This window comes from Hermetia illucens, chromosome 6, assembly GCF_905115235.1.
Source record: "Hermetia illucens chromosome 6, iHerIll2.2.curated.20191125, whole genome shotgun sequence".
NCBI classification, from domain to species: domain Eukaryota; kingdom Metazoa; phylum Arthropoda; class Insecta; order Diptera; family Stratiomyidae; genus Hermetia; species Hermetia illucens.
In genome coordinates this window covers 18,683,545-18,709,093 of record NC_051854.1, presented here as the reverse complement: position 1 = coordinate 18,709,093, position 25,549 = coordinate 18,683,545, and the positions used below count along the sequence as shown (strand labels likewise).

Sequence of the window (25,549 nt, the reverse complement as noted above, 5' to 3'; positions counted from 1 at the left end):
GTCTCGTCAATTGAGATGTGTGAACTATGAACATGTTCAAGATTCTTCTCAAAATTTTAAGCGCTCTCCCACTTTAGCAAATCGGTCGTTTTGTCGCAATTTTGTATTATCAGTTAATATAGAAATCGTAGGATGCCCAAAAATCGATTTCTTGTCATACTCTTTCAGACGGTTGCATGCATAAAGTAGAGTAGCCAATCAGGAGAAGAATAAAGATGAATATTTTCATCTCTTCTTGACTCACATTTAGTGTTTCATTTCGTTTGAGTGCATACAATTTTGGAAACTCCATTCCAGTTTTGAGAAAACATCCTTTCAAAATATTGAATGATCGACAAATCTGGCCCTTGATAATTAATGGTGTGTTCAACAGTTTAACCTCCGCCAGCTTCCTTGGTGGACAAATTCTTATCATGCAACCATTTCATCTGCGTTGTTTTGGATTCTTAAAATTTTCCGTCCTGCTGCGTGTGTTGTTTCCTTTTAGTTGGGTCCCCAATGAAGAAGAAGAGACGGATGGATCATCTAAATTTACAACGAAATCGTCGCTATTTTCTTGACTGATGTTCTGCGATTACAGGAAATCGCTCCGATCTTCCCCAGAAATGTCGACTTTAAATTCCAGCCTTGAAACTCTTGGAAGCAGGTGATTCAGGTCTCCATCATCTTCATCCTCATCCTCCTCAATAACGTTACCCTCGTGGTCAGGTGGAAGTAGAGTGATGTCTACATCAGGCAAATCCACATATTGCAGGCTGCACCAGAGATCTACGCTGATTTGCTTCAGTTGAGACACAGAGAACTACACAATAATACAAAATAACTGTTGAAACTTTTATACATACCTTCTTGTCGGCATTGCAGCTCAAAATGTTCTGAAGAAACACACGAGACTGAAACTGTAGAAACACATGGGGAAGTTGATCCCAAACAAATAAATTGACTCAACTGGGATATGCGGTGCGAATTGCGGAAAAGCCACGTCCATCCGATAGATAATCTTCACTATCTATTGCACAAAAGAATCGCAGTGGAAGAACCACATAAACGCAACGATCTTCAGTCCAGTGCATGAGCTATCAAAACTTCGGCCACACCAGATTATATTGTACTCCCGCCAGTGTTTGTGAATTCTACAATGAGTTGTGTAAAACAGTCCCCCCCCCCCCGCGAGTTACTTAGTCCGTTTGTGTGAAGATCATCCAGCCTGAAAGTCTCTAATAGTAATATCTATGGGAGAAAAAAGAGGACGTGGCAAACCATGCCTCAGACGGAGTGATATCGAATTGATAAACCTCGGTGCAAACCTGGGATATCTGGAGTTCCATATTAAGGCAGACCTATACCAGATACCAGCTGGTGCGTCGTTGATGATGATGACGACACTCACTGGGACTCAAGGTTAGTCCATTCTTAAGGCAGTTTTAGGCAGAAAACTTGACCATACATCAGCAAGTCATCCTAATTACTGACCGAATGAGATCGATAAAATCTCAGATATAATCGCTGAACATTCGATTAAAAAACATCTGACAAAGATGAAATTCGAAATTTTACTAGAAGTCACGTCTAGAACACCAAAATCTTGGAAGAGAGTTCTCTTCAAAGAAATCTATTCATCCATAATTCTGGAGCTTTACACGATAAGGTATGAGGATATAAACTTCGCTGGCCTGCGCAAGCGAGAAGCAAACTCAATTAAATCAGGAAGCTCCTTGAATCAGCGCTAGCAGAGAGTCAGGAGTCTGATATTCAACGATTTTTGGGCGGACTGTCTAGTAGTAGTAGTAGTAAGTAGTCAGAGAGTCTTCCTTAAGAGCCGGAACATGAAATTGTCCTAAAAATAATGAGTACAAAGGCATTTCGTTCTAATAAATTTCCCAGATTTCCAATTAACCGAGACATCTGGGAACTTTGCGGAAAAGAGTGTCCTCAAGTGATCGCTACACCCCAGTCAAATGACAGTAAGTATCTGGGAATACACCTCGACGAAAGGTTTACATGGGAACTGCACATACGCTACTTCAACTTTATCGATGCTCTACAAAAAATCACCACTCTCTCTGAACTGTAAGTTGTTGATTTACAAATCGGAGGTTAAGCCTATATGGACATATGAAATTCAACTATGGAGCTCGATCAAACCATTCAATATTAAACTGAAGCATCGTGCTCAGCTCAGAAACCTGAGATGAATTTCCGGGGTTCCTTGGTTAGTAAACACTAAGCCTAAAAGTCATGACATCATAACGGCGAAGATAGGGTTGCCTCAATGGGGATTCAAGAGGCTGAAGGAGGGTTGTTCTGCTTGAACTAGGAAAAGTATCATAAGCAACAAATTAAAAATTTTGTTTTTCTTTACGCGCAATTAAAAGAAATTTTGATAAATGTTCGGTGATAAATGTACGATGACCGTCCGGTTGTGGATAAAATCCGGCTCAATAGGTTACGGTGGGTGGGTCACTTAATCCGTATGGATGAGGATGATCCAGCCCGGAAAGTCTATAAGAGCAATATCTATGGTAGAAAAAGAAGACGAGGCAGACCCTGTCTAAGATGGAGCAATGGCATAGGGCAGGACGCCAGACAGCTTTTAGGGATATCGAATTGGTGGACCTCGGCGCAAAACCGCGGTGTCTGAAGTTCCTTATTAAGGCAGGCCTAGACCGGATACCGGTTGTTGCGCCGTTGATGATGATGATGATGAAAAGGAATTGATTTCCTTGTTCCCTTAGAGATGGTCTCAAAACAATATTGGCTAAAGAATTTCTCAATTCGTTCTCTCTATCAATTAAGGTAGTATCCTTTGTCTCGGATTTTCGAGTAGGAAATTTTCAAGTTACCATCAACACAAATATTGGCAATAATTTAACAATTACGAAAGATGCAGTTAGCCGGAGATCGTATTATCTGTTTCACTGGTTAAGTTTATTTCCCTCGAGTTTGGTCGAGGCATCAGTAAAAATTCGACGATCACTACATACTACTGCACTGTCTTTCATTCGCTTCTTCAAGATGTTTTTTCTGCCAACCCTACTTTTTGCCCAAGGAACCAATGTTTTCGTGAGTAGTGTAGAATGAACTTAGCAACGTTGAGCCACCGATATTAAATTTTTTCATGGAATACTTCTGGCCGGCTGCCTCTCACCCATGATATCTATATAAACTCGCTGCTGTATGAAAGCGAAACCTTTGGAAGCACTAGTAAAAAACATTATTGAGATTAAACCTTTGCTAAATTTATCACTTTTTCGGAGTATTAAGAAAAAGCATCCACTTGAGCCAGGATCATCACTGAGGTTTGCTTCGTCCTGGTTTAATATATTATTTGGTGCAATGCGCTCTCAGAATGATCTAGGTAAGCTGTGAGAACAGTGAGATGTGTTTCAATATTTTATTCTTTGGCATTGAATAGCTGGAATCAACGCCAAACTTTTACCACTTATTTATTATGATAATAGCTAGTCACTGAACGGAGGATTTTAAATTTTTTTTTATTTTTTTTTTTAAAGAAATTCGGAAATTTAACATGTCTGCCATGCCATTTAAGATGTCTGTACAATGATGTTCCCTATTTGGATTAATAATGTCAAAAAAAGCAGTATTTGGTGAGCATTAGCGAAAAGTATTCAAACCCCGTCTTCTGCAAGCGGAGGTATTTTCTTCGCGATCTTCAAAAGTTTCCGAGTTATTAAACAGCAAACGTTTCCAAAAATTTTATTGGAACCTTCGACAATCTGATAATGTAATAGTAAGAGTATAATACGGGAAAGCATTACTAATTGTTATTCATCGAGAAGGCATGGAATTTAATATCCAAAATTAATAAACCTGTTTTCTTGGCACTCTAATTTGGGTAAGCTATAAAACCATCCCATCTCGCGACAATCACAATCTGGCAAGAGTTACCTAAAAGAACGGAATAACCTCGTTAATGAGGTAATATACATATGTAGCTATGTACCTGAACATTCGATGGAAATATATCGAATCGAGTTCGGCTCGAATGTCTAATATTCACGTCCGCACAAAACCCAATCGACCTTAGGGACAATTTCCTGGGCCAAATGGAATATTGAAAGATTAAACCTTCTAAATTTCATTCCTATCCGATGTCAAAAGCCTATCCATAAAAATGCATACATGGCCACAGTAAACCAAGTTATCTACTTTGGCGTCACTATAAACTCAATCCTATCCTATATTCTCGATATCAATAAGATTCTAAACCGTGCCTTTCACATCATTATACCCCAAATTCCACTTTAATAGTCTTCTTTAGTCCTTGTCCTGTTTAGCAGCGGGGCGGCTTGATCGAATGTGCCATTTTACTGGATGCAATCGCTGGATCAATCCCTATCCAGCGTATCAAGCCACCGTTGTTTCAGTCAGCCTCTTAGTCGTTTTCCATCGACTTCGATGTTAAGAACAATCTTGGCAAGTGAGTTCTCGTCCTTGATGAACTCCGACAGAGATACGCAGCGGTTTTGATATGCCTGAAACACTTCGTACTTTACTTTTCGGATCGTGGTAGAGCAATTGAACCCCATACATTTTTTCTTCTGGTAATAGGTGTTGCTGCAGAGCATACCAGATTAGTTCGTGTGGTACATGGTCAAATGCTTTCTCTAGATTCAGAAATACAATGTAAAGAGGGCGATGTTGCTCACACTGTTTCTCCATGAGTAACCATGCAGCGTGGATTACATCCGAGTTTCCTCAGTTCTTGACTAACCCGGCTTGATTCACGGTTATTTGATCGATGTTGCGAATACGGTTGTCAAAAATCTTCGCGGTATGGGACAGCAATCGGATCGGAGGGTAATTTAGACACTCTGTTGGATTACGATCCTATTTCCATATTGGAGCTGTGGTGCTTTCTTGCCAGTCAGATGGTGTCCAACTTTCCTCAATAACCCAATTGAAAGACTCACTGAGCCATAGTTTTAGGTCCCATCTCTTCGCTTTCCAGAGCTCAGAGACGATGCCGTCAGGTCTTCATTCGCTTTGTGTCCTCGGTTTCACTAGCGCTGACAGGTGGAGTTGCTCCAAATGTCGGTAGTGCTTGTGAAAGTGGAGAATGAACGTTAAGATCTACTCGAACTATTCTGGCTTTCTGTCCGCCGGGGCTCGTCAATCGGTAAACAAAATATCGTTTTTATCATTGACGCAGCAGAAATGTTCGATATCCCCTGTGCATTCGTGTCGGCTTTTGGCAAGCCAATACATATCTCTCCCGCCGTCCCGAATGTCCAGTTTATCGTAAAGATCTTTGTAATGGACCGATCGAGCAACGGTGATCGCTTTCTTTCTTTCTCGATTGGCGTTCTTGTTTTATCGTCTAGAAACTTATGGTAGTGGCTTTTCATTTCACGGACCTTCCTTTGAACATCGTCATTCTCAAGCCAAGTATCTCACCTTTCCCGACGGGCTTTAGCAAGTTCCTCGGTGTTTCGAGTGAGGATGCCAATATTCCGTGTGCAGATGTTTATTTATTTTGCTCGAACTAATTTGCTTACTTCCTGACGCCATTCATATGTCAAGAACCCTTATTGGTTTTGTGGCAGAACCTGGCCCGTCCTGCCGCGTTGACTGAGGTGAAGGCTCTAGAATTTCTCCCAGGCTTTAGATATCTCAACACGATCATTTTTTGAACGACATTTAATGCATTTTTTTGGTTGGCCTATCGCGGGACCTGTTGCCAAGAGAGATCAAGTAGGGTTTATCATAGTGGGGTAACTCCAACTATATTTTATTTATTTCTTTCCCTCATCATTTTATTTTTGTTTTGTTTTTATTATTGAGGATTGTCTTAAGCCTCCCAGCATGGTGGAGTTAACGTTTCATTTTTACTAGTTTAGCGTATTCTACTAGTTGTACAGTTTTCGTCTTTGGTATACAAGAAATTTTATAAAGATTTGATATTATTTGCTTTTCACCAACTGATATTATAACTATCTTACGATTCATGAGCCTTAATCGATCACCGATGTGCTTCTTCATTGCACCCCTCACCCCTTCTTCATCTGGTATTATCATGGTGCTTCAATTTACGCTAATTTCTAAATTTTTTTAGACAAACATATATTCAAAAAGAAATATTGTACACAAGTCCACACCCGGAATTCCTTTTTCTTAGGGCATACGCATTTTCATTCATAATAAGTTTGGTTTAACGAATAATGAATGAAATTTACCAGATACAAAATACATATATTTCTTTTGTATATGGTGCGTTGAATGTAGATATTTCTATTATTTCTATACAAGCGTGAAATTGAAACTGGAATACCCACTCTCTGTACAGACTCACACTTGAGGATTAGAAAACTAATTACGGTAATAGATTCAATCAATTTTTCACGAAAAACTTCTTCAATTGTTGGATACAAGAATACATGAAAAAACATTGATCCTTACATTTCCGAAGCAAGCAAAGATACCTCTTGAAAATTTGTCACAATAAACCACATAATAGCAAGGATAATGAACGGATGTAGGTATTTATTAGAAGAATGAAAGAAAGGATCAAAACATCGAAGACAACGTGTCGAACGATCGACACCTACTTCAAATACAAACCAAACTTCAAACAGTTTAGGGCATAAGTCAAGCATGTAATTCGCACCTAATCTAACACTCAAAATGTGGGAAAAAATCCCGAAGGATTATGGTACTCGACAAAATGTTCTTTTTCGTCTTTTTTTCTTCTCAACAACAAAGTGAAAATATTGAATATTGCCGCCATAAAGGACTAAGGACTCTCTACGACTAAGTTAGCTGGTCTCATTCGTCCGCTTGGATTTTGTTTTCATCATTGAATGAGGTCGGCGAAACGTTAAATTCAAATTTCTTACGCTTAGTTGGTTCTAAGAGAATTTTTCAATAAAAAATAATTTCGATTTTCATGAAGTTATTATGGGTATCCCCCTAATTGATGAACATCGACATATTGACTGGACAAAATGTTTTTAAGATCTTTTGTAGGAATGTTTTTCGCGACACGGGCAAGTTATACTAGCTCCTGTGTAGTTGCCAACTAAAAAAGACCTTAAATTTTGTGATACATATATGTATGTTTCACAAATACATATTGATGGTATAGAAATCTGAAAGATAAGGAAGAACCGACGTTAAAAAGATTTTAGTAAGTTTTACGTATAATTCCGTATATTAACTACTGTCAATTTTTTTAATTCACCTGATTTTATGTATATATAGAAGGATCCTTAAACTTTGTGACTAATAATTGTTAATGCTGGCCATTGATAGATTTTCTAACATTCCATCAACAAATTATTGAGGAAACAAATCATCAGTCTGAATTTACGGTACAAAAGTCATAAGACAGCGTTATCATTCTTTTACAACACTAAGTTATGCTCATCATCCTTATTAAGAAACAACCATCGTTATTTGTTCACATTCTGTCCTGAATTACCAGATCACTTAGGAAGGTTGGAAAATATTTTCAATAACTATCTTGCTTGCCAAGATCTTTCATTTGCAAAGTATGCAGCGTTGTTGCGATCTTCTGTACAATTCGCCCCTGTGTTCGAAGTAACATGAAATGGATTTGCTCTATTTTTCTGGTAAGAATAGAATGCTCCACTTGCAGGAGGATCTATAGGTATAATTCCCGTGACGCAGGATAGGGACTCAATACAATTAAATAGGACGCCGAACTTACTGTTTTCCGATTCACACCGCTGGTCAATGTTCCCAACTGGGCAGAAACTGGATATAGTAGAATCGATCGCACCAATCCGAACACGATCAGCCTGCCACTGTTGATGTTATACAATATCTTTACTAAAGTTGATCCCGCATAGATCATTCGCCAATGTACGAGTGTTTAACAAGATCCTGCCTTGACATTGTGACTCCACATTCTCTACATGTAAATTTCGCTTAGATGAACTAAATGACAAAGAATACCTCATGTATCGAAAGTGCTTCAATTCAAACTTAACTGCCTAAATTAAAAACATTTTTAACCTCCAGCGTTATCTCTCGTCGAAACCCATATTGTGGTTCTGGTACACAGATAACCTGCATTCTATGTCCCATCACTCTTTCTTATAATAATAATCATTGGTGCAACAATGTGCAGCAATGTGGTCAGCATTGCGCTCGCTCGAGATTATTACCCTGAGTTGACTCAGGTACTCATTCACAGTTGAGTCGACTGGTATCCGACGTCAAATCACGATACAAGTCCACCAGTGAGATTTGAACGGCGACCTTCCATCCGATAGCCTCTTTCACAGACTCTTTCTTATACTATCTAAAACACGGCACGCCGGGTAGTTTTTGAGGATTTAATATAATAGTAAGATCAGCTTTTGTCTTTATCACTAAGAAGGATATGCAATGTCTACTATGTACGACTCGAAAGTGCTTTGTGTGGTTGCAACACAACAAGGATTGTTATCGTTTTAATTGGAGTCATGGACACGTTACTCGAGGCGATTTTTGAGTACGTACTTTGCTCATAATAGTTTTATAGGAAATGCCCGTAGAATCATATTTGCCTCAAAATGTAGGTTCTCTTACTTGCTCCTCCATAAAGCCGCTTTAAGACCAATTCATGAAGCGAAAATGTAAACTCCGCGTACTGTCCCAAAACCATTCGTAGGGTGTTGATGTGGTCAATGCATGGATGTTTCGAAGGGGAAACCAGCCTGTTCTCTATTGATCAAGCTTTCGAGATTTTCTTTAATGCGTTCTGCAACTAGGCATTTCATCCAGAAGAGGAGTAACCTCACCGGATATAATACGGTGAAGAACCGGGGTGAACTGTCCTTTCGACTTCTTCAGTTGCTCATCATTGTGATTGAGCAGTCGATCGTTAACGTCCTTCACAGAGTCATCGAAATTGTGATGCGGTATGCACTTCTAAAATCATTACGTTCTGCAGCATCTTCTGCTTCCCTGAACAGTGGTCAATTGAGCTTTCAAGCCCTTTCGTTCATCGATCCGCTTCAAATATTCCTCAGTCAGCCAACCTCAGTATGATGCCTTTTAGGGACGTGGTAAACGACCTGCGTAACATCTCAGAAAAGACCATTTTTGATGGCCGCCCAATGCTCATCGTTATTGTCAGACACGTTTCTCTGTGTATCTCGGCCGATATTGAACTTAAGGGTCGAATCTCTCGAATGAGAACTTCCGGACGAAACATCAGCGAAAGTAACCTCGAGGCCGATATTAGCGCCTCTCTTGTTACACACATCCAGGAAACAACTCTTAAGTCGATTTATTGATCACAAAGTCGTAAATCTGATTACTCGTGCGGTGCTGGTCAGTTGAAACTCAACTGATCTTATGGCAAGCTCTGTGCTCGAACAATGTGCCACCAATGACGTAGAGATGGAAACTTCCAGCAGAAATCCATAAACCTGGAGGGGAGTACTCTTGAGAGTAGCATGAAGTTATTTCGCTTAGATGCAGAATATCCAGCTTATATTGTTGGAGTTCTGGTTCAAGTTGTGAAAAGTGAGCATTCTGAGGAATCTCGCTATCGTGGTCGACAGCCAAAGGTGCGTGAAGTCTGTTCCTATCCAAGGCGTTGTTGACGTTTCGGTGGCAATAAAGTTTCAAAATTTGCAAGTCGCTAGCTAAAAATTTCTAACCTGACAAGCAAGGAAGACTTTGAATGTATTTTTAGGCCCCAACTCACAGAACCATGATGTTAACTTCATTGGCTTATCTTTCTAACAACAGATTCTAAGTAGACCATTTCCTTGTACTAATTCTGACTAGAACAGCTGATATAGATTGGCGTCATATTCCTTGGTTCTCTTCAGCACTTGTTTGGCCGAAAAAATTTGGTCCGTAGTAAACTGTACAAATTAAAAGATCAGATGGTACCGGCATATGATGTTTTTTGCTAATTTCCGAGTCATTTCGTAATGGGTTTAGTCTAGATTTTGTGACGCGTGACACAAAAAGGATACCCCATGTAGTTTTAATATCTCATCTGTTCATTTCTGTAGATTAGACATGATATGCTCTTTCGCCAGTAGTCACATAATTTCACTTTTGCTCACATTTTAGCTACAAGATTATTGATTTCTCTTTTTTTAGGAATTCCTTAAGCTTTATAGGGGTGTGGACCGCCGGCTCTACGTGACGAGATAGTGAAGGCGGCTTAAATTTGGGAATAGCCTTCCGTGGCATTCGCAACAATCCGGGTCTCTCCAAGTCTGCCTCTCTTGCCAAGGATCAGGTCGCCGGAGAGTTGTTGGCTCTCCCCTGTACGCCAGATCCTCACGGATGGCTGTACGGAGCCCAATCAGAATGAAAGGGAAGATCTACGACCGGGACAACGTCGCAGTATAATAGCCGATTCGAATTGCATTCCTTAGTCTGTGATGATTACGGTGGGAACACCAAAGTGCGGAATCCACTCTCGACAGAAAGCCTTAGCACATGGTTGTGCTGTAATGTCCTTCCGAGGTATTGCCTTAAGCCACCACGTAACCGATCAATGATTGTGAGGCAAGACTTGTTGCCGTGCTAGTCTCGCAAAGGTTTTATAATGTCGAGGTGTATGGTGTGGAAGCGCTTTGTTGGCTTAGGAAATAAACCTATTTCTTTCCTAGCATGCCTAGCCACCTTACTCTTTTGGCATGCGATGCATTCTCTGATCCAAGGATTCAATTCCTTGTCCATGGACAGCCAGATATATTTGGTACAGACTAGCTGATTCGTTGTTTGAATGCCGGGGTGCGCATCATCGTGCACCGAGCGAAAAACTTTTTTTGTCGAAAACCGGCCAGAGTATATGGCCTAGGTCCCTTTTCGAAGATCTCGCAGCAGATAGAGGAAGCTAAGCCGAAAACTCCTTAAATTTGTATTTGGAGTCCGACTGCAGGTTCTAAAGAACTATATCATCCTTTTGGATCACAGCGATTGCCGAAAAATGGACTGCGACTGGGATGTTGATCTCGGAGAGACAAAGCGTCGGAGGTTAAATTGTCTTTACTGGACACATGTTGAATGTCCGATGTAAACGGGCTGATGCAAAGTGCCGAAATTAGCGAAGGAACACTTTGTCGAGCTTTAGAGGCTTATACTCCGTGAACAAGGTGAACGACTTGTCTTCAAGTGAAAAACGAAAGGACTTGATACACAGATACGTGGCTAGTAATTCACGATCGTAGCCGCTGTGATTCTGTTGACGAGCTTGGGAGTATAGGTTCACCATATGGTGAAGAACATCGCCTACTATTTGAGGCATCGACAAATACTGCTAAGGGCGCTGCGGAGAAAAAGGCAACGAGACTGTCATCTAAGTAGATAGAACAGAAGTGGGCTCATTGATTTATTATATTATCTAATTTTTCGTCAGCTTTGGATATTCTTCTTCAATGTATTTTCGATGCTTTCATCTGCAAAGCTTTTTTGGTTAACGCTTTAGTTCATGATCTGTCCTTCCTGGCTCGTGTCGGTGTTTTTATATAAAGTCGATAAGTCTCATTCTTCTTATAGGCTGCCTTGAGACATTTCTTATCGATCTCGTTATTTCCTTGATATAAAAAACGAGTCGACCTTTTTCTATTCGCTAGTAACTGATATTTTGCTAACCACTTGCTTGCTTTTTCAGTGATATGCATCCACTATAGCTGCAGACATGTAGCACTGAATAGGGAAAAAAGTGATTAGGAATTGGTTGTCACATTATTTTCGTTTAATTTATTCCTTGGAGCTACCACAGACATATATTTGCTAATCTTTCTTGATGTTTTATCATCATCATCGACGGCGCAACAACCTATATCTGATCTAGCCCTGCTTTAATAAGGACAGATATTTCGGTTTTGCGCCGAGGTCCACCAATTCGATATCCCTAAAAGCTGTGGCATCCTGGGCTACGCCATCGCTCCATCTCAGGTAGAATCTACCTCGTCTTCCTTTTCTGCCATAGATATTGCCCTTATAGACTTTCCGGGCTGGATCATCCTCATTCATACGGATTAAGTGACCCGCCCACCGTAACCTATTGAGCCGGATTTTATCCACAACCAGTTGCTCATATATTTCGTCGTTATGTAGGCTGCGGAATCGTCCATCCTCATGTAAGGGGCCAAACATTTTTCGGAGGATTCTTCTCTCGAACGCGGCCAAGAGTTCGCAATTTTTCTTCCTAAGAACCCAAGTCTACGAGGAATACATGAGGATTGTCAAGATCATTGTCTTGCACAGTAAGAGCTTTGACCCTATGGTCAGACATTTCGAGCGGTACAGTTGTTGTAAGCTGAAATAGGCTCTGTTGGCTGACAACAACCGTGCGCGTATTTCATCATCGTAGCTGTTATCGGTTGTGATTTTCGACCCTAGATAGGAGAAATTATCAACGGTCTCAAAGTTATATTCTCCTATCTTTATTCTTCCCGTTTGACCAGTGCAGTTTGAAGTTGCTGGTTGATTGGCTTTCGGTGCTGACGTTGCCACCATATACTTTGTCTTCCCTTCATTGATGTGCAGCCCAAGATCTTGCCTCAATCGCCGCCTGCTCGATCTGGATGAAGACATTTTGGCCGTTTCGGGTGGTTCTTCCCATGATGTCGATATCGTCAGCATAGACCAGTAGTTGGGTGGACTTAAAGAGGATAGTACCTCTTGCATTGACATCAGCATCACGGATCACTTTCTTGAGGACCAGATTAAAGAGGACGCATGATAGGGTATTCCCTTGTCGTAGACCGTTGTTGATGTCGAATGGTCTTGAGAGTGACCCTGCTGCTTTTATCTGGCCTCGCACTTTGGTTAGGGTCAACCTAGTCTGTCTTATTAGTTTCGTCGGGATACCGAATTCTCTCATGGCCATGTACAGTTTTACCCTGGCTATGCTATCATAGGCGGCTTTAAAGTCGATGAATATATGGTGCAACTGTTGTTCATATTCTAACAGTTTTTCCACCGCTTGCCGCAGAGAGAAAATCTGATCTGTTGCTGATTTGCCTGGAGTGAAGCCTCTTTGGTAGGGGCGTATGAGGCTATTCGACCTAGCAGGATAGCGGAGACAATCTTATAGATGGTACTCAGGAACGTGATACCTCTATAATCGCTGCTTTGTGTGATAACTCCCGTTTTATGTATGGGACAGATAATGTCCCGTTGCCAATCATCAGGCATTGATTCGCTATCCCACACCTTGAGCACAAGTTGATGAACCGCTTGGTGTAATTGACCGCCTCCATATTTAACCAATTCGATTGTAATTCAATCGGCTCCTGGCGACTTATGATTTTTAACCCGATGAATTGCACGGACGGTTTCTTTTGTACTTGGTGGTGGCAGTATTTGTCCATCGTTTCCAATTGGCAGGACCTCCAATTCGCCGATGTTCTGGTTGTTCAGTAGTTCATCAAAGTACTCAACCCATCGCTCCAATATACCCATTCTGTCGGAAATCAGATTTCCCTCTTTGTCTCGACAGGATGAGCATCGAGGTGTATAAGGCTTCCTCCTGCTGACTTGTTGGTAAAACTTGCGCGCCTGGTGTGGTTGCTCCCTGCACTTTTGGAGTTCATAGACCTATTAGTTCTCCCAGACTTCGTTTTTCTGTCTGTGGAGTCGCTCCTCCGCTCACTGGAGTTCATGATAAGTCTCCGCGCGTACCCGTGTTCTTTGAGAATGTAACATTACTCGGTATGTAGCATTCTTCCATTCCGGCGGTTATTGCGGCATCCCTCTTATAGGTGTTGCGGAGGGCTGCGTTGTGGATGGCTTCAGTGTTAACTCTCACCTGATTGTCAGAGGGGATTCTTGGTGGTGTTGTTATTCGAACTCGGAGCGCCATGCCAACGAGATAGTGTTCTCCCTATTTATTCTGACATTCATCGAGGCTGAGAGGTCGCGGCGTTCGATCAACATGTGGTCAATTTGGTTGCAAGTGGTCCCGTTTGGAGAGGCCCACGTATGTTTCTAGACCGCTTTCCGCGCAAATCAGGTACCTCCAACAACCATTTCGTGTTACACTGCTAATTGAATGATCCGCAGTCCGTTGTCATTTGTGTTTTGGTGTAAGCTAGCCAATGTATCGCCTGCATACGGGCTCCTTCCCTACTTGGCTGCTTCGAGGGTTCGTTCTACTGCCTCGTAGAAGGTATTCTTCTCCGATTCTGCAGTCTCCTCTGCAGGGGCGTGAACGTTAATGAGGCTTATATTTTTAAATTTGCCTCGCAAGCGCAGACTAAGAAACCTACTCCGAGCACATGGTTTATTGCATGGCCACTATAATATATGATGTAGCGGCTCTTCTCCAGGAAACTGCTCCCTGTCGAGTGCATCTCCTGTAACGCTGTTAAATCAGCCCTAGACAGGGTATCGGCTAGCTGCTTGGTAGCTACATCTCTGTACAGGGAGCGCACGTTCCATGAGAAAATTTCGCAAATCGTTATTCTGTGTTCGTTGCCGGGTTCGTCGTTGTGTTATCAGTCCAGTACGAGGCTCCTGTTGCGGTTTCGTAACTTCCGTTTTTCGTGTAGGGTTGTCAGCTCTACCCAACCCCCAACCTGGAGGACCAGTTGGAACAATTTGTCTCGTTTTTAGGTGCGGGAGACTCGCCTTCATCCTTCTCCGTCCACAGCTTTTCGTTAAGAAAGAGCTCTCAGCGGTCACCACGTGGAGGTGGAGATAGGGGTTGGTAGCAGAGCTGTTGGTGTTGGTTGAGCAGGCGTTTCCCAGGTTTTATGCTCAATCGTGGGTACCAATCCATTTCATCTTTGATGTTTCGCCACATTTAAACAAGTGTCAAATTGCGTCTTGATCGTAATCTTTTTCTGATCCATCAGATTTCGATGCCGAGTCTGTTGACGTTTAAGCCGTCCATTCCGAAGTTGTCTCATGGATGGATAGCATAGGCTTCACGGGGATTCATTGTCGGCGACGCGCGCAATTCTCCTTAATAATAATAATCGTTGGCATGACAATCCAATTGGATCGGAGCCTTGAAGTGTGTTAAAGCACTGCATACAGGAGGTACACTGTAGAAGTCAGCATTGCGCCAGCCCGTGATCATTACCTTAATTTCACTCAGGTGCTCATTCATATCTGAGTTGACTGGTATCAGTTAGATTTAAACTACGACCTTCCACTACGACAGCCTAGCGCTCTAACCACTGAGTTATCCGGACACCAATTCCCCTTAGGTGAGCTAAATACTGCCTTGCTTTTATTACCTTCTTTCCTATCAAGCGTCTTAATCACATCGGGTTCGTGTCCGGCTTTAACATAACCCAACGGAAAAATGTAAGGTAGGGACTGGAGAAAAAATATGCACTTCCTTCCAGGTAATATTCCTGGAACTACTCAATCGAGAAGTTGAAAATATTCTCAATGATGGTGCTGTTGCCTCTGTATAACATCTTAGCCTAAAAATATCTCCCATACCTAGTATGTGTTCCAATAAAGGTACCGGAAACCATCCCTCCACCATCTTAGAAGTAGTGAACTATATGCAGAAGAAAATAAAATACTTTCCTTTTTATAAATAAATTTCGTTTATTTAATTTATTTACTTTTAGGTTTGTATAGATATTTTTGTAAATCTTCTTTTAACAGAATCGCACTACATTTTCAAAACATTATTTTGATTACTACTGATACAATATTTTATGTCATAATTTCCAAATAAACAGATTCCTTTTGTAAATTAAAATCTGATACTTTGACATTCTCACTAAATTCGTTATCATCATTATATAAATATTCGTTAATGATATTTACAGCCATTCGTCAACTATTATTTAATATTAAGTTATGATCCTAATTACATTTTATAATTTCTCATCTAAGAATTAGTGAATTATAATCTCCGTGTTTATTGTAGAGTAGCTTTAGATAATATTGATGGATTGATTCATCTTCTTTTGCCAATTTAAAAGAATAAGGCTAAAAATTGTAGATTAAAATTCATTGAGTTTATTATAAACGTTGAAAATGTCCTGATTATTATTTGGATAGATGTAAAAGTAAAGTATGTTTAGGGCACCTCCTTAGAAAAGGTGGACTTATACATTAATTGTAGTAAATACCTAAAAAATATCTTTTCACAATTTTCCATAATAACTTTGAATCAACATGGATATATTTCCTCTATGGAGTTTAAATAAATTAGTTCTATCTAAATTGGTTTCATCAAATGTGGGAGACTATTGGGGAAAGTAAACAACAGTGACAATAAGTAATATCTTTTCCTGGTAATCAAATAGATTTTTGCATAGTGAAATGGTTAAACATTATCATAGCAGAGGTACCCTTTACATTTCGGATTTAGTTTCGCCTTTTTATTGTGAATAGCATCCACTATTAATCGCATCCAAATGAATCCTGTAGCATTTGAAGAAAACCTCAAAACTGAAGCCTTTATTCTTTGGGAAAAAACATTTACAAAACTATGAAAGGAATACTGTTGAGTGCCTGTTTCCTATTGTCTATTGTTGACTAACAGCGACATTAATCATCTCTTAATGACTATTCAATGTTTATTTACATTAAAATTTACATAATTTCTTTAAGATCTAGATAAGCATCATCTCTACTCCTCGTTCTTCAGCTGTGGTGGACTTTCTCTAGGACTTGATTGAGGACTTATTCTTGGATTGACTGCAAGATTTTGTGGATAACCAAAAATTCCTCCCAAATTATTCAGCCCCATGTACTGTGAAAGCAGCGTATGGAAATTGGGTAGTTTATATTGGGGTATTAGATTTTGTGGTATTAGAGCTGGGTTGAAAGGCGGGTGAAGGGCAAAGTTCGGTGACCAAAATTCCGCCGGAAGTCCAGGTGGATGGCCGGGTATGTTGTGAGGTATTGGTATTGGCAATGGGAAATCTGGCAAACCTGAAATCAGAAAAAATTAAGATATTAGTATATAATTAACTAAGCTATTAAAATGTAATTTTGTTAATTAGACTGGAAGTTATTACGCTGTAAGCATAACCATATTCCACAAATGCTTTGTATTCCAAATTTTATAATCTTGATTGGTTGAAATTGACCATTAATTACTGCAAGTGGCTAGCCATGAGCATAATTTGTCTGATAAGTTTCCTTTCCTTCCCTACCTAACCAAATATACAAATTACCGTTTGCTTATCAATGTTTACAGGAGGCCTGTTAGTTACCCTCATCCCTTACACGAGTCGGAAACTGTGTTCGTTATTACCTGACCTCCCATAGAGTAGAAAAAGAATCTACAACAAGGAAAACATTTTCAGCACGGACAGGACTGTGTGACTAAGTTCAGACAAAAGAAAAAATCTAGATTAAATCGGTATTTACATAACGAAAATAATTTACTGTCGAATCGGGTGTAATTAAATATCAATTAACAGGTGTCTACATATTGGAATTGTTGGCCATTACAAGAGAGATTATGTTTTGTTAAATAGCCCGCAGGCATAGCAGTCTGCAGAATGTATGTGCCGTTCACCTCTTGCCTATTAGCTTTCCTGTTTTTTGTAATTAAATCAAATTTTCTGATAAGATAAGCATCTCTATAGTTTGCCTTAATTACCTGCCTACATATTTGTAGGTGAATGGTAATAAGTATGTGCTTTAATGTTGTCAGGTTATTGTTTATTAGTGGGTAACAGAAATATTATTAATGATAGTAATATGAATGCGGGGACATTTCAGTTTAATATATTTTATGTATAGGTGACCATGGTATAAATTTGTGTTTAGATGTTCCTGTCTATATTCAATAAAATGGGGAACGAATTGGTTAGAAGTGACTTTCAAAAGTAATTGATATTATGCATTTTTAAAGGACTGTGGGGAGCGGTCTTCTTCTAAAACCATTATTGCTTTTCATAATGTTACGAAGCAAGTGAACGTTTTTTTTTTCGTTATTTGATCGGTAGAAAGTAATATAATGGGACTTCGGAAGACTCGTCTCTTCCTTATAGAATCGTGTTATTGTACTTCGGCTTTCAAGTTAGTTTGGGATAATATGGATCAAGTGTCGAATCAAGAGTAGTAACATCAACCAAAAATATGCTACCAGTTGATTGCGAACCAGCTTACGACTGGCTGCAAGATTTTTGTCTATTATAAGAATCATCTAACCAATTCAGTGTCATCTACCTAAATGAAACTTTAAAACACGATACGGGCCTTCGTATGGAGGCTGCAGTGGCTTCCGGACGGCATCCGTCCTGACCAGGACGTGCGTGCACGTGTCCAGCTCCTTGGGCGCGCAGGCAGGTGCGGACGAGTGTCGGGTGGGAGGTGTGGCTTTAATGCGGCGAAGGTTGTCCCTCACAGACGCAGCAATCACGACTCTGTGAGACCTGATCTCTTGTCGAAGACCGGATCATTTGGGAGCCTTGGGTTCTCCCATTGGATTGCGGGTGGTATGCCGTAGTCCGCTGGCGTTTGAAACCCACGAATTTGCCTAACTAACCTGACCTAAGAAAAGGGTGGAGTCAAATTGCATTCCCTGGTCAGTGATGGCCACTGCAGGGACGCCAAAGCGAGGAATCCACGCTGGACAGAGGGCTTCGGCACAAGATTGCGCCGTAATGTCTTTCAGAGGTATTGCCTCAGGCCACCGCGTAAACCTGTCGATGATTGTGAGGCAATACTTGTAACCGTGCGAGTCCCGCAAAGGGCCTACGATGTTGAAATGTATTGTGTGGAATCGCTTGTTAGTGCGTAGGAATGAGCCCACTTCTTTCCTTACCTGCCTGGTGACCTTACACTTCTAGCATTCGATGCACTCTCTGGCCCAGGAGTTGATATCCTTATTAATGGAGGACCAGAAGTATTTTTCGGCGACTAGCAGATCTGTCGTCCTGATGCCTGGATGCGCTAAGTCGTGAACCGTGTGGAACACTTCCTTGCGAAAGATGGCCGGAATGTATGCCGGGGTCCCTTTTCCGATTACTCGCAGCAGAGAGAGACGTTCGAGCCGAATATGGGTAACTCCCGGAATTCGTATTTGGGGTTAGACTGTGTCATCTGCCTGCGCCTTGGCGATAGCCGAGAAGTCGAGTGAGGCGGGGATGTTTTCCTTGGAGATACGTGACAAAGTGTCAACCACTATGTTGTCCTTGCCGGACACGTGCTGTATGTCTGACGTGAACTGGCTTATAAAGCTCAGGTGTCGAAGCCAGACAAGTACGCGTTCAAAACGGACTGTTGTTGGGCGGCCTTGGGTAGAAAACGACGATAGACGTTTAGCATGCCCAAGAACTCTTCAACTCCTTCACGGTTTTCGGACGCGGGAAGCTTGAGATCGCACCTTGTCTGGGTCGGGCTGTATTCCGTCAGGGGAAATGGAGTGACCGAGGGATCTCACCTGTGTTTGAAGAAAATTGCACTTCTCAACGTTTAGGACTAAACCGGCCTCAAGGAGACGTTGAAACATGCACTCGAGGTGGGCTAAGTGCTCAGACTGAGGAAGAAGCGACCAAAACATCATCCAAATACACGGAACAGAAGTCGAGGTAGAGGAGAGCGATTTTTCACTCGACCGGTTGTGAACCAACGGAATTTTCACCGTTTGTTCTCCGCCCTCGTGGCGAGTTCGAATCTATAACATAGAGCGCCGGCGGTGTCATCTGTCAGCTCGCATTAACAACATTCGAAATAAATTTAGAATGTTGTTAACCCTGCTGTGCCACAGAACTGCCAAAATAAGTTCTCCCAAAACATTGCCCAAATACGTCAACAGGTGAAAATTTGTTTAGGCGATGTCAGTTATCCATGGAAAAGCCCGACTGCTCGCGATGGAAACTTCTTATTATTAAGGTGTCCTTGTTTAGGAGACCAAAAATCACCGCTCCATCTAAACTTATCGATTTCCGGAAAGCTTCCGACAGGCTGGACAGGGAGTGCATCTGGAATGCCCTTCGCACAAAAGGCATTCCACAGAAACTGATGACTACTAATACAGTGACATGTGATGACGAAATATGTCACGTGCTACATCGAAGTAAAACCTCAAAAAAAAATTAAGTCAAAAGCTGAGTTCGGCAGGGTAGTATCTTGCCAACGGTACTTTTTCTTCTCGTTATCGGTGACACTCTTCATGCTGGTCTGACTGGAAGACGTGAATCTTCCTCAAATACCTCGACTATGCTCGTGACACCTGTTTGCTCTCTAATCGTGTCAAAGACCTTAGGTAAACACTGACATCAAGTTGAGGCTGTTCGACGCAATGTTCTTTATATGTGCTCCTACATGAGAGTAGTACATGAAAAGTGACCATCACTGCTGCTTAAATACTCCAAGCTTTTACAACAACACATGTTGGTCCGAACTTCCTCGGGAGCAAACCAAATACCCGTGGATGTTTTAATGAGAAGTCAGAAGCGGAAGTGTATAGGTCACACAGTTTATTGGTCAAAACGAGTAACGAAAAGTGAAGAAAAAATAGATAGTACGCGGATTTTTCGAGTGTTAATTTCTAGAGATGTGTTTTTGTGAGGTTTGAAAAGTTCGAATAACTGCAAATGTGAAGCTTTACCTTGTTAAAAGCCTTACTAGGGTTTTCATTTCCGCCTGGTGAAGAAACAATGCAAATGGGTTCAAACTTCCCCACTCAGTTGCCTGAATTATCACGTTTTAGAGATAAGCCCCGAATTCCAGATCTAGTCCGATCATTGTTAATCTGTGCCTTATAAGCCTCTCCATTGCTTGGTATCCATGTTAAGAACGATTCGGTCAATCAACTGACTTGATATTGTAATGACACTTAATGTTTATAGGGCCAATTGGCTGCCTGAAGTAGTTTTGACAGGGTGCCCCTCTTCCGTTTTTCGCAGTCACTTTTCGCTGGCATAGTATGGAATACAATCGTCATTTTTCCGGTAAACAAACTTTCGAAACATGTAGTAAACCTACAGAAAACCGTAATATGTTTTCGTTGTAGACTCACACTGCATCAAATACGGTGAAAATGCCAGTAACATTCGTAGGTTGGTCTTTCTTTATTTTAAGAGATATTAGGCAGTAATATCAAAAGGAATACTTCTCAGCTCTTCTGGCAAAAGGTACTCTGCTAAGTGGATGCTAACATTACTCAAGGAGAACCCTTCTGCTTTAGTAATCAATTTTAAAAAGGGTTTTGACAAGAAAATCCCAGCTTATGCTAAATAGGATTACATCAAAAATTTGGATGCAATGAAGAAATAAGGGTTCTATTAGTAAAAGGAGGAGAAATCTTGAAAGTGAAATTATCACCGCAATCGAAAAACCAAATACTTGATCCAATTTATAAATGCAAAACATAGTTCTAATAAACAGCTTCTTACATCAGATAACGACCCAGCTGCGTTAAGCTAAGGAGTATTCAGTCCCCTTAAAACAAGACCCGATAGTGAGAGCCTTTTGGCCAGACGCGTGCAAATGTCTAGAGGATTACGGCGTCAACACAGGTCATTGGCTTATAGGGGGGACCATGATGTCAGGCTCCGCATTTACAATTCACATTGCTTTTTAGACCTCAAAGAGAGTTGCAGGGTGGGGAATCTGCTATCCTTCGTGAATGCTACTGGCTGGTTCCGAAGATATCAGCCAGTTGGAATCAGCTTGTTCTTCCCACAATAGCAATGGTTTTAGGAGCTTCTAATGGCGTACCATAGCACCAATTGCGCTCCCCTATTCTTTCCAATTTTTGCAGAATACCAGCAGATACGTTCATTAAGCTGCGAAAGACAATCTGCTGAGGAGGGCTTGTCATTTTTTCCATGCAAAGAAATGCAAGATACAAAGTTGCAGAGAATATATATGTATATTGTAAAGCTTTATTCATATCATAATATTCTATTAAAATGGGTAATAATTTCCTGTCTGTGCGATCTGTTCCCTAAATCTAAACTTGCAAAGCCTAGAACACCTATTGTTTACTCAATTATATCTACCGCCATCTCAATCCACCTCCTTTTTGATCACAGTTCATATTTCCTTCGACTTCGATAGATATTCTATACTCGAAAAATATCATGTGTTGCCTTAAAGTAGAATTTTGTTTTCTGTTGATCTGTTGATAAGATACTCTATGCTGATTCGTCTGGAGAATATGGCATAGATCAGTGATCAACGACATCACTCATCGAACAGTTCAACGGCGTTCGACATGTTAACAAAATACTGAATAATGTCCACTCATGCTCACTGATATATAAGAAATGCAAAAAAAATTTCCTAGCTGGAGCGCCCAGCTTCTGGTTTCCTGATTTCTTTTCTATGTATTTGTCCACACTGGAGCTGCATATAGTAAGATCGAGCTATCCATTTTTGAAATAAGGAAACGATGGCGCTACGGTATCGTCTGTATTTGGTAGCATTCTCACGGTCAGTGTTCCATTGATTTGATTATTTTATCATTCCTTTCAGAGTGATTACCCTGGAAGCATGTCATGCGTGTGAAATTAAAATGGCACATATAGTAAGTTTTGACAGGAGTTTTTTTTGATGTAGAAGAATCTGTATACTAGACGCCACTTACCTGGGGAAGGTACAGTTCTGTCCTTATGTTTGAGAACAGTCGTTCAACCACCTCCATGTACACATGTTCATTATGAGTAGCGCCCAAGGGATATCGCAAACGATAAGTCATACTAATATGAGGCCATTGGAGTCAGATAATTCAGATTTTAAATTTTATCTTTGGACTACTGAATTGAGATAACACTATATCAAAGGTTAGACTCCTCAAACCCTTTTGTTTCACAAAGCAACAAATCTAGCAATTTATCTTAGTCTCGCACAATGCCTTTGGAAAATTCGTATTTCTGCCCACATATCCCAATTCAAAGGACCCTCGCCCCACATTGTCGAGTCTCGCTAGCAAAAGGCAAGCAAGCGCGTGTCGATGGAACACTTTGGTGGAGCTTGAGTATTTGCGGACAGAATTTCCCCGTCAATTTCGAAAGTATTTTAGGTTTTTTGGATAGTTCTCCCCTCTTGGTCATTCGCGGCTACTCAGAATGGTCTTCTGACCATCACCCAATTCAATTGAGTCAGTAGAAATGTCGTCCAATGTGTTAAAATCTTTTGAAAACCCCATTCCTGTATATGCACACATTTTGAAAATTGAATGGCCCATAATGGGTTGGTTAGTTTCAGTGAGAATAATCAATCTACTTTGGTCAATGTGGCCAGAAGCTATCAATATTACGTTAGATTGGATATTATCAGATCATGACGCTTGGCATCGATTCCACCGCAACTGCTCCTCGAAAGGTCAACTCGACGAAGTATAAAAATATAAAGCCTTACAGAGTCACCTACTTACTGTTATGACCCGAATCCAAATAATTGGTACGAAAATGATCATCCAAGCAGTGTTTTGTCAACCACGAGGATAACGCTATTCAACAACCCAAGAAAAGTAGCCGTGCAATTCTAACGAAGAACGAGGGATATGTTTGTTTGCTTCCATTTGACAGACTATTCGAAGAACCGGGTCTATTGATGCTACGTACTATCACACGTGGTAAAAAAAGTAACGACCAATACCACGGTTCGGATGAGATGAAAGAAAGTCAGCAAAAAAAAAAAAAAATGAATAGTCACAGGGTTGGAAATTCACAAAGGATTAGATCCTCACATGACACTTCATCTTTGTCTCACATGTTGGTAAGGCGCGGTTTGCGCGGCACGCACCACATTTTGACGTCTCCAGACCTAAAAAATATGCAGAGTTCCTTCATCAAAAAGATTAATTTCTTACGAAAAGTTGGAGGATACAGGCAGTTAGAAAGATTTCTAATACTATTTCAGGGTCCTGCTAATCGAATGATGGAGATTCTCTCTGGGTTGTGAAACTGGCAAACATCATACTTCAGCGAATTTATCATTGGAATTGATAAGAAACTCTCGTTATCACCAGCAGCATGACAGAAAATTTCAAGGAAAGCTGCTTTTTAAGTATGCCGTAAAAAGGAAACACATCTTGCTGGAACTAAGGGTTTGCAGAGCAGAAGGAAAAGGCAAGAGTAGAGAAAAATCAAGCTCTGAAATCAAAGTACACTGAGGGAGAGGTACATTAGGCGCTGATGAACAACAGATTGATTGAACGGTTATTTTGAAAATACTTTTGCGTGGAAATGGACTCGACCAAAAGAGTGGACTCTTATAAAAGAGTTACGAATTTGGCAACTCACAATGGTATACTAAAACGTGGGTGTCCTAGTATGATGGACTTTGTTCTATTGCAACCGCATATCACGCATGCATTACGACTTCGCTCTCCTGAATTGACTAGAACGATTGGTTGAGCAGTCTATAAAGGATACCTATTCCACGACTACCCGATAAATGATTTTCTCCAAATTTATGGAGCAGTGCTCCTCATTGCTCTACAAGGTTTTATATGTCCCTTTCTTGGGGACAGACTCGCTTCTTTTCACAAAAGTTTTTATTTGCCTATTTCCCTATCCCACGGTGTTGATTTCTAACGAATCACCTCTCTTATATGCTCAGGAGCCCACCTAACAGAATTACACAGAATTGGTTTCTTTTTCGACTTACTTTGATACTGTTTAACTAATTATGAAATTTTGTTTAAAGTGTATAATTTCTAAAAACAAAAAAAGCCTCCTATTTACCTTGTTCATGATGCAGGTATCCATTAGTATCTCGTCCCAATGCCTTTTCCCTTTTTCGCCATTTTGCTCGTCTATTTTGAAACCACACCTGAAAAAAAGGAGAAACTAGTTAAACCTTAACTCATCCACACTCTCCATATTAAAAAAGTTTAACTCGAATTTAATCAGCATGCATGTATCCTTTTTTTCTGCAATTACTTTTCTCACCTGTCTTGAATTTAAAAATCATCAGGTCTGGCAAAGTGAGATAAAATGGATTTTACATTCCGCTCTGATCACACATGCCAATACACAACAGACCACCTTCAACAAGAATTAAGGACGAAATAATCATTCCGTGACGTCCAACGTGGGACAATAGCGCCCAATCGGAAGTGTATTTCTCTGATTGAATGAAGGATGCGTCCAATCGAAAGGACTGTTGTCTCGTAGATGCCTTTTGCAGTGATGTTATGTCTGTATTGAATCAGGATTTGTATGGCATATACAATACATGTGTGCTAGCATGTTAGGTGATGGAGGACATAGGCAAGGACGCAAAGAGGAAATACTTGTACAGAGGCAAATTCAATTGTTTGAAAAGGAGCTGAAAATGCATTCAGGTCTACAGGGACTGCCTTGTAGAATTATTTTTTTTTGGTAGCGAACTCAATTAAAGTTAATATGGGAAAGAAAATGTTTGTTAAAGATTCTGTGGCTCCTCCAAACCACAATTTAAAGGATTTTCAATCGTCCAAACCTTAGTACAAGTCATTTTGAAACAAAGTGATATAATGCAAGATCCACGGTGATACAAATAAAAGGCATTTATTGGCAAGCACTTGCTTCGTCATTAGCAGTAAGACGTTAACTTCCCTATCCATTGTAAATGTGGCAATCATTAGCAAAAATCCTTGTACCTTAATCATTCCGAAAAAATACACATAATTAGTTCCGGCAACTAAGATCTGATAGGCCGTTTCCTGGCTGGCCCG

The 25,549-nt window shown here is 40.6% G+C and overlaps 2 protein-coding genes across 2 annotated transcripts in view; one reads left to right on the top strand and one right to left on the bottom strand.

Annotated features, from left to right (window-relative positions):
• The window catches only part of LOC119658899 (polyadenylate-binding protein 2), a 91,265-nt gene that overhangs the window by 62,501 nt on the left and 3,215 nt on the right, over nucleotides 1–25,549 (top strand). The gene's annotated exons all lie outside the window — the stretch shown is intronic.
• LOC119658898 (aristaless-related homeobox protein) overlaps nucleotides 15,540–25,549 on the bottom strand; it is a 42,134-nt gene continuing 32,124 nt past the window's right edge. Inside the window, exons 4-5 of the mRNA XM_038066699.1 lie at nucleotides 24,576–24,663; nucleotides 15,540–16,854 (exon numbers count right to left, since the gene is read on the bottom strand). Of these exons, the coding sequence (XP_037922627.1) occupies nucleotides 16,550–16,854; nucleotides 24,576–24,663 (393 nt within the window). The 3' untranslated portion in view covers nucleotides 15,540–16,549. The remainder of the gene's footprint in view (nucleotides 16,855–24,575; nucleotides 24,664–25,549) is intronic.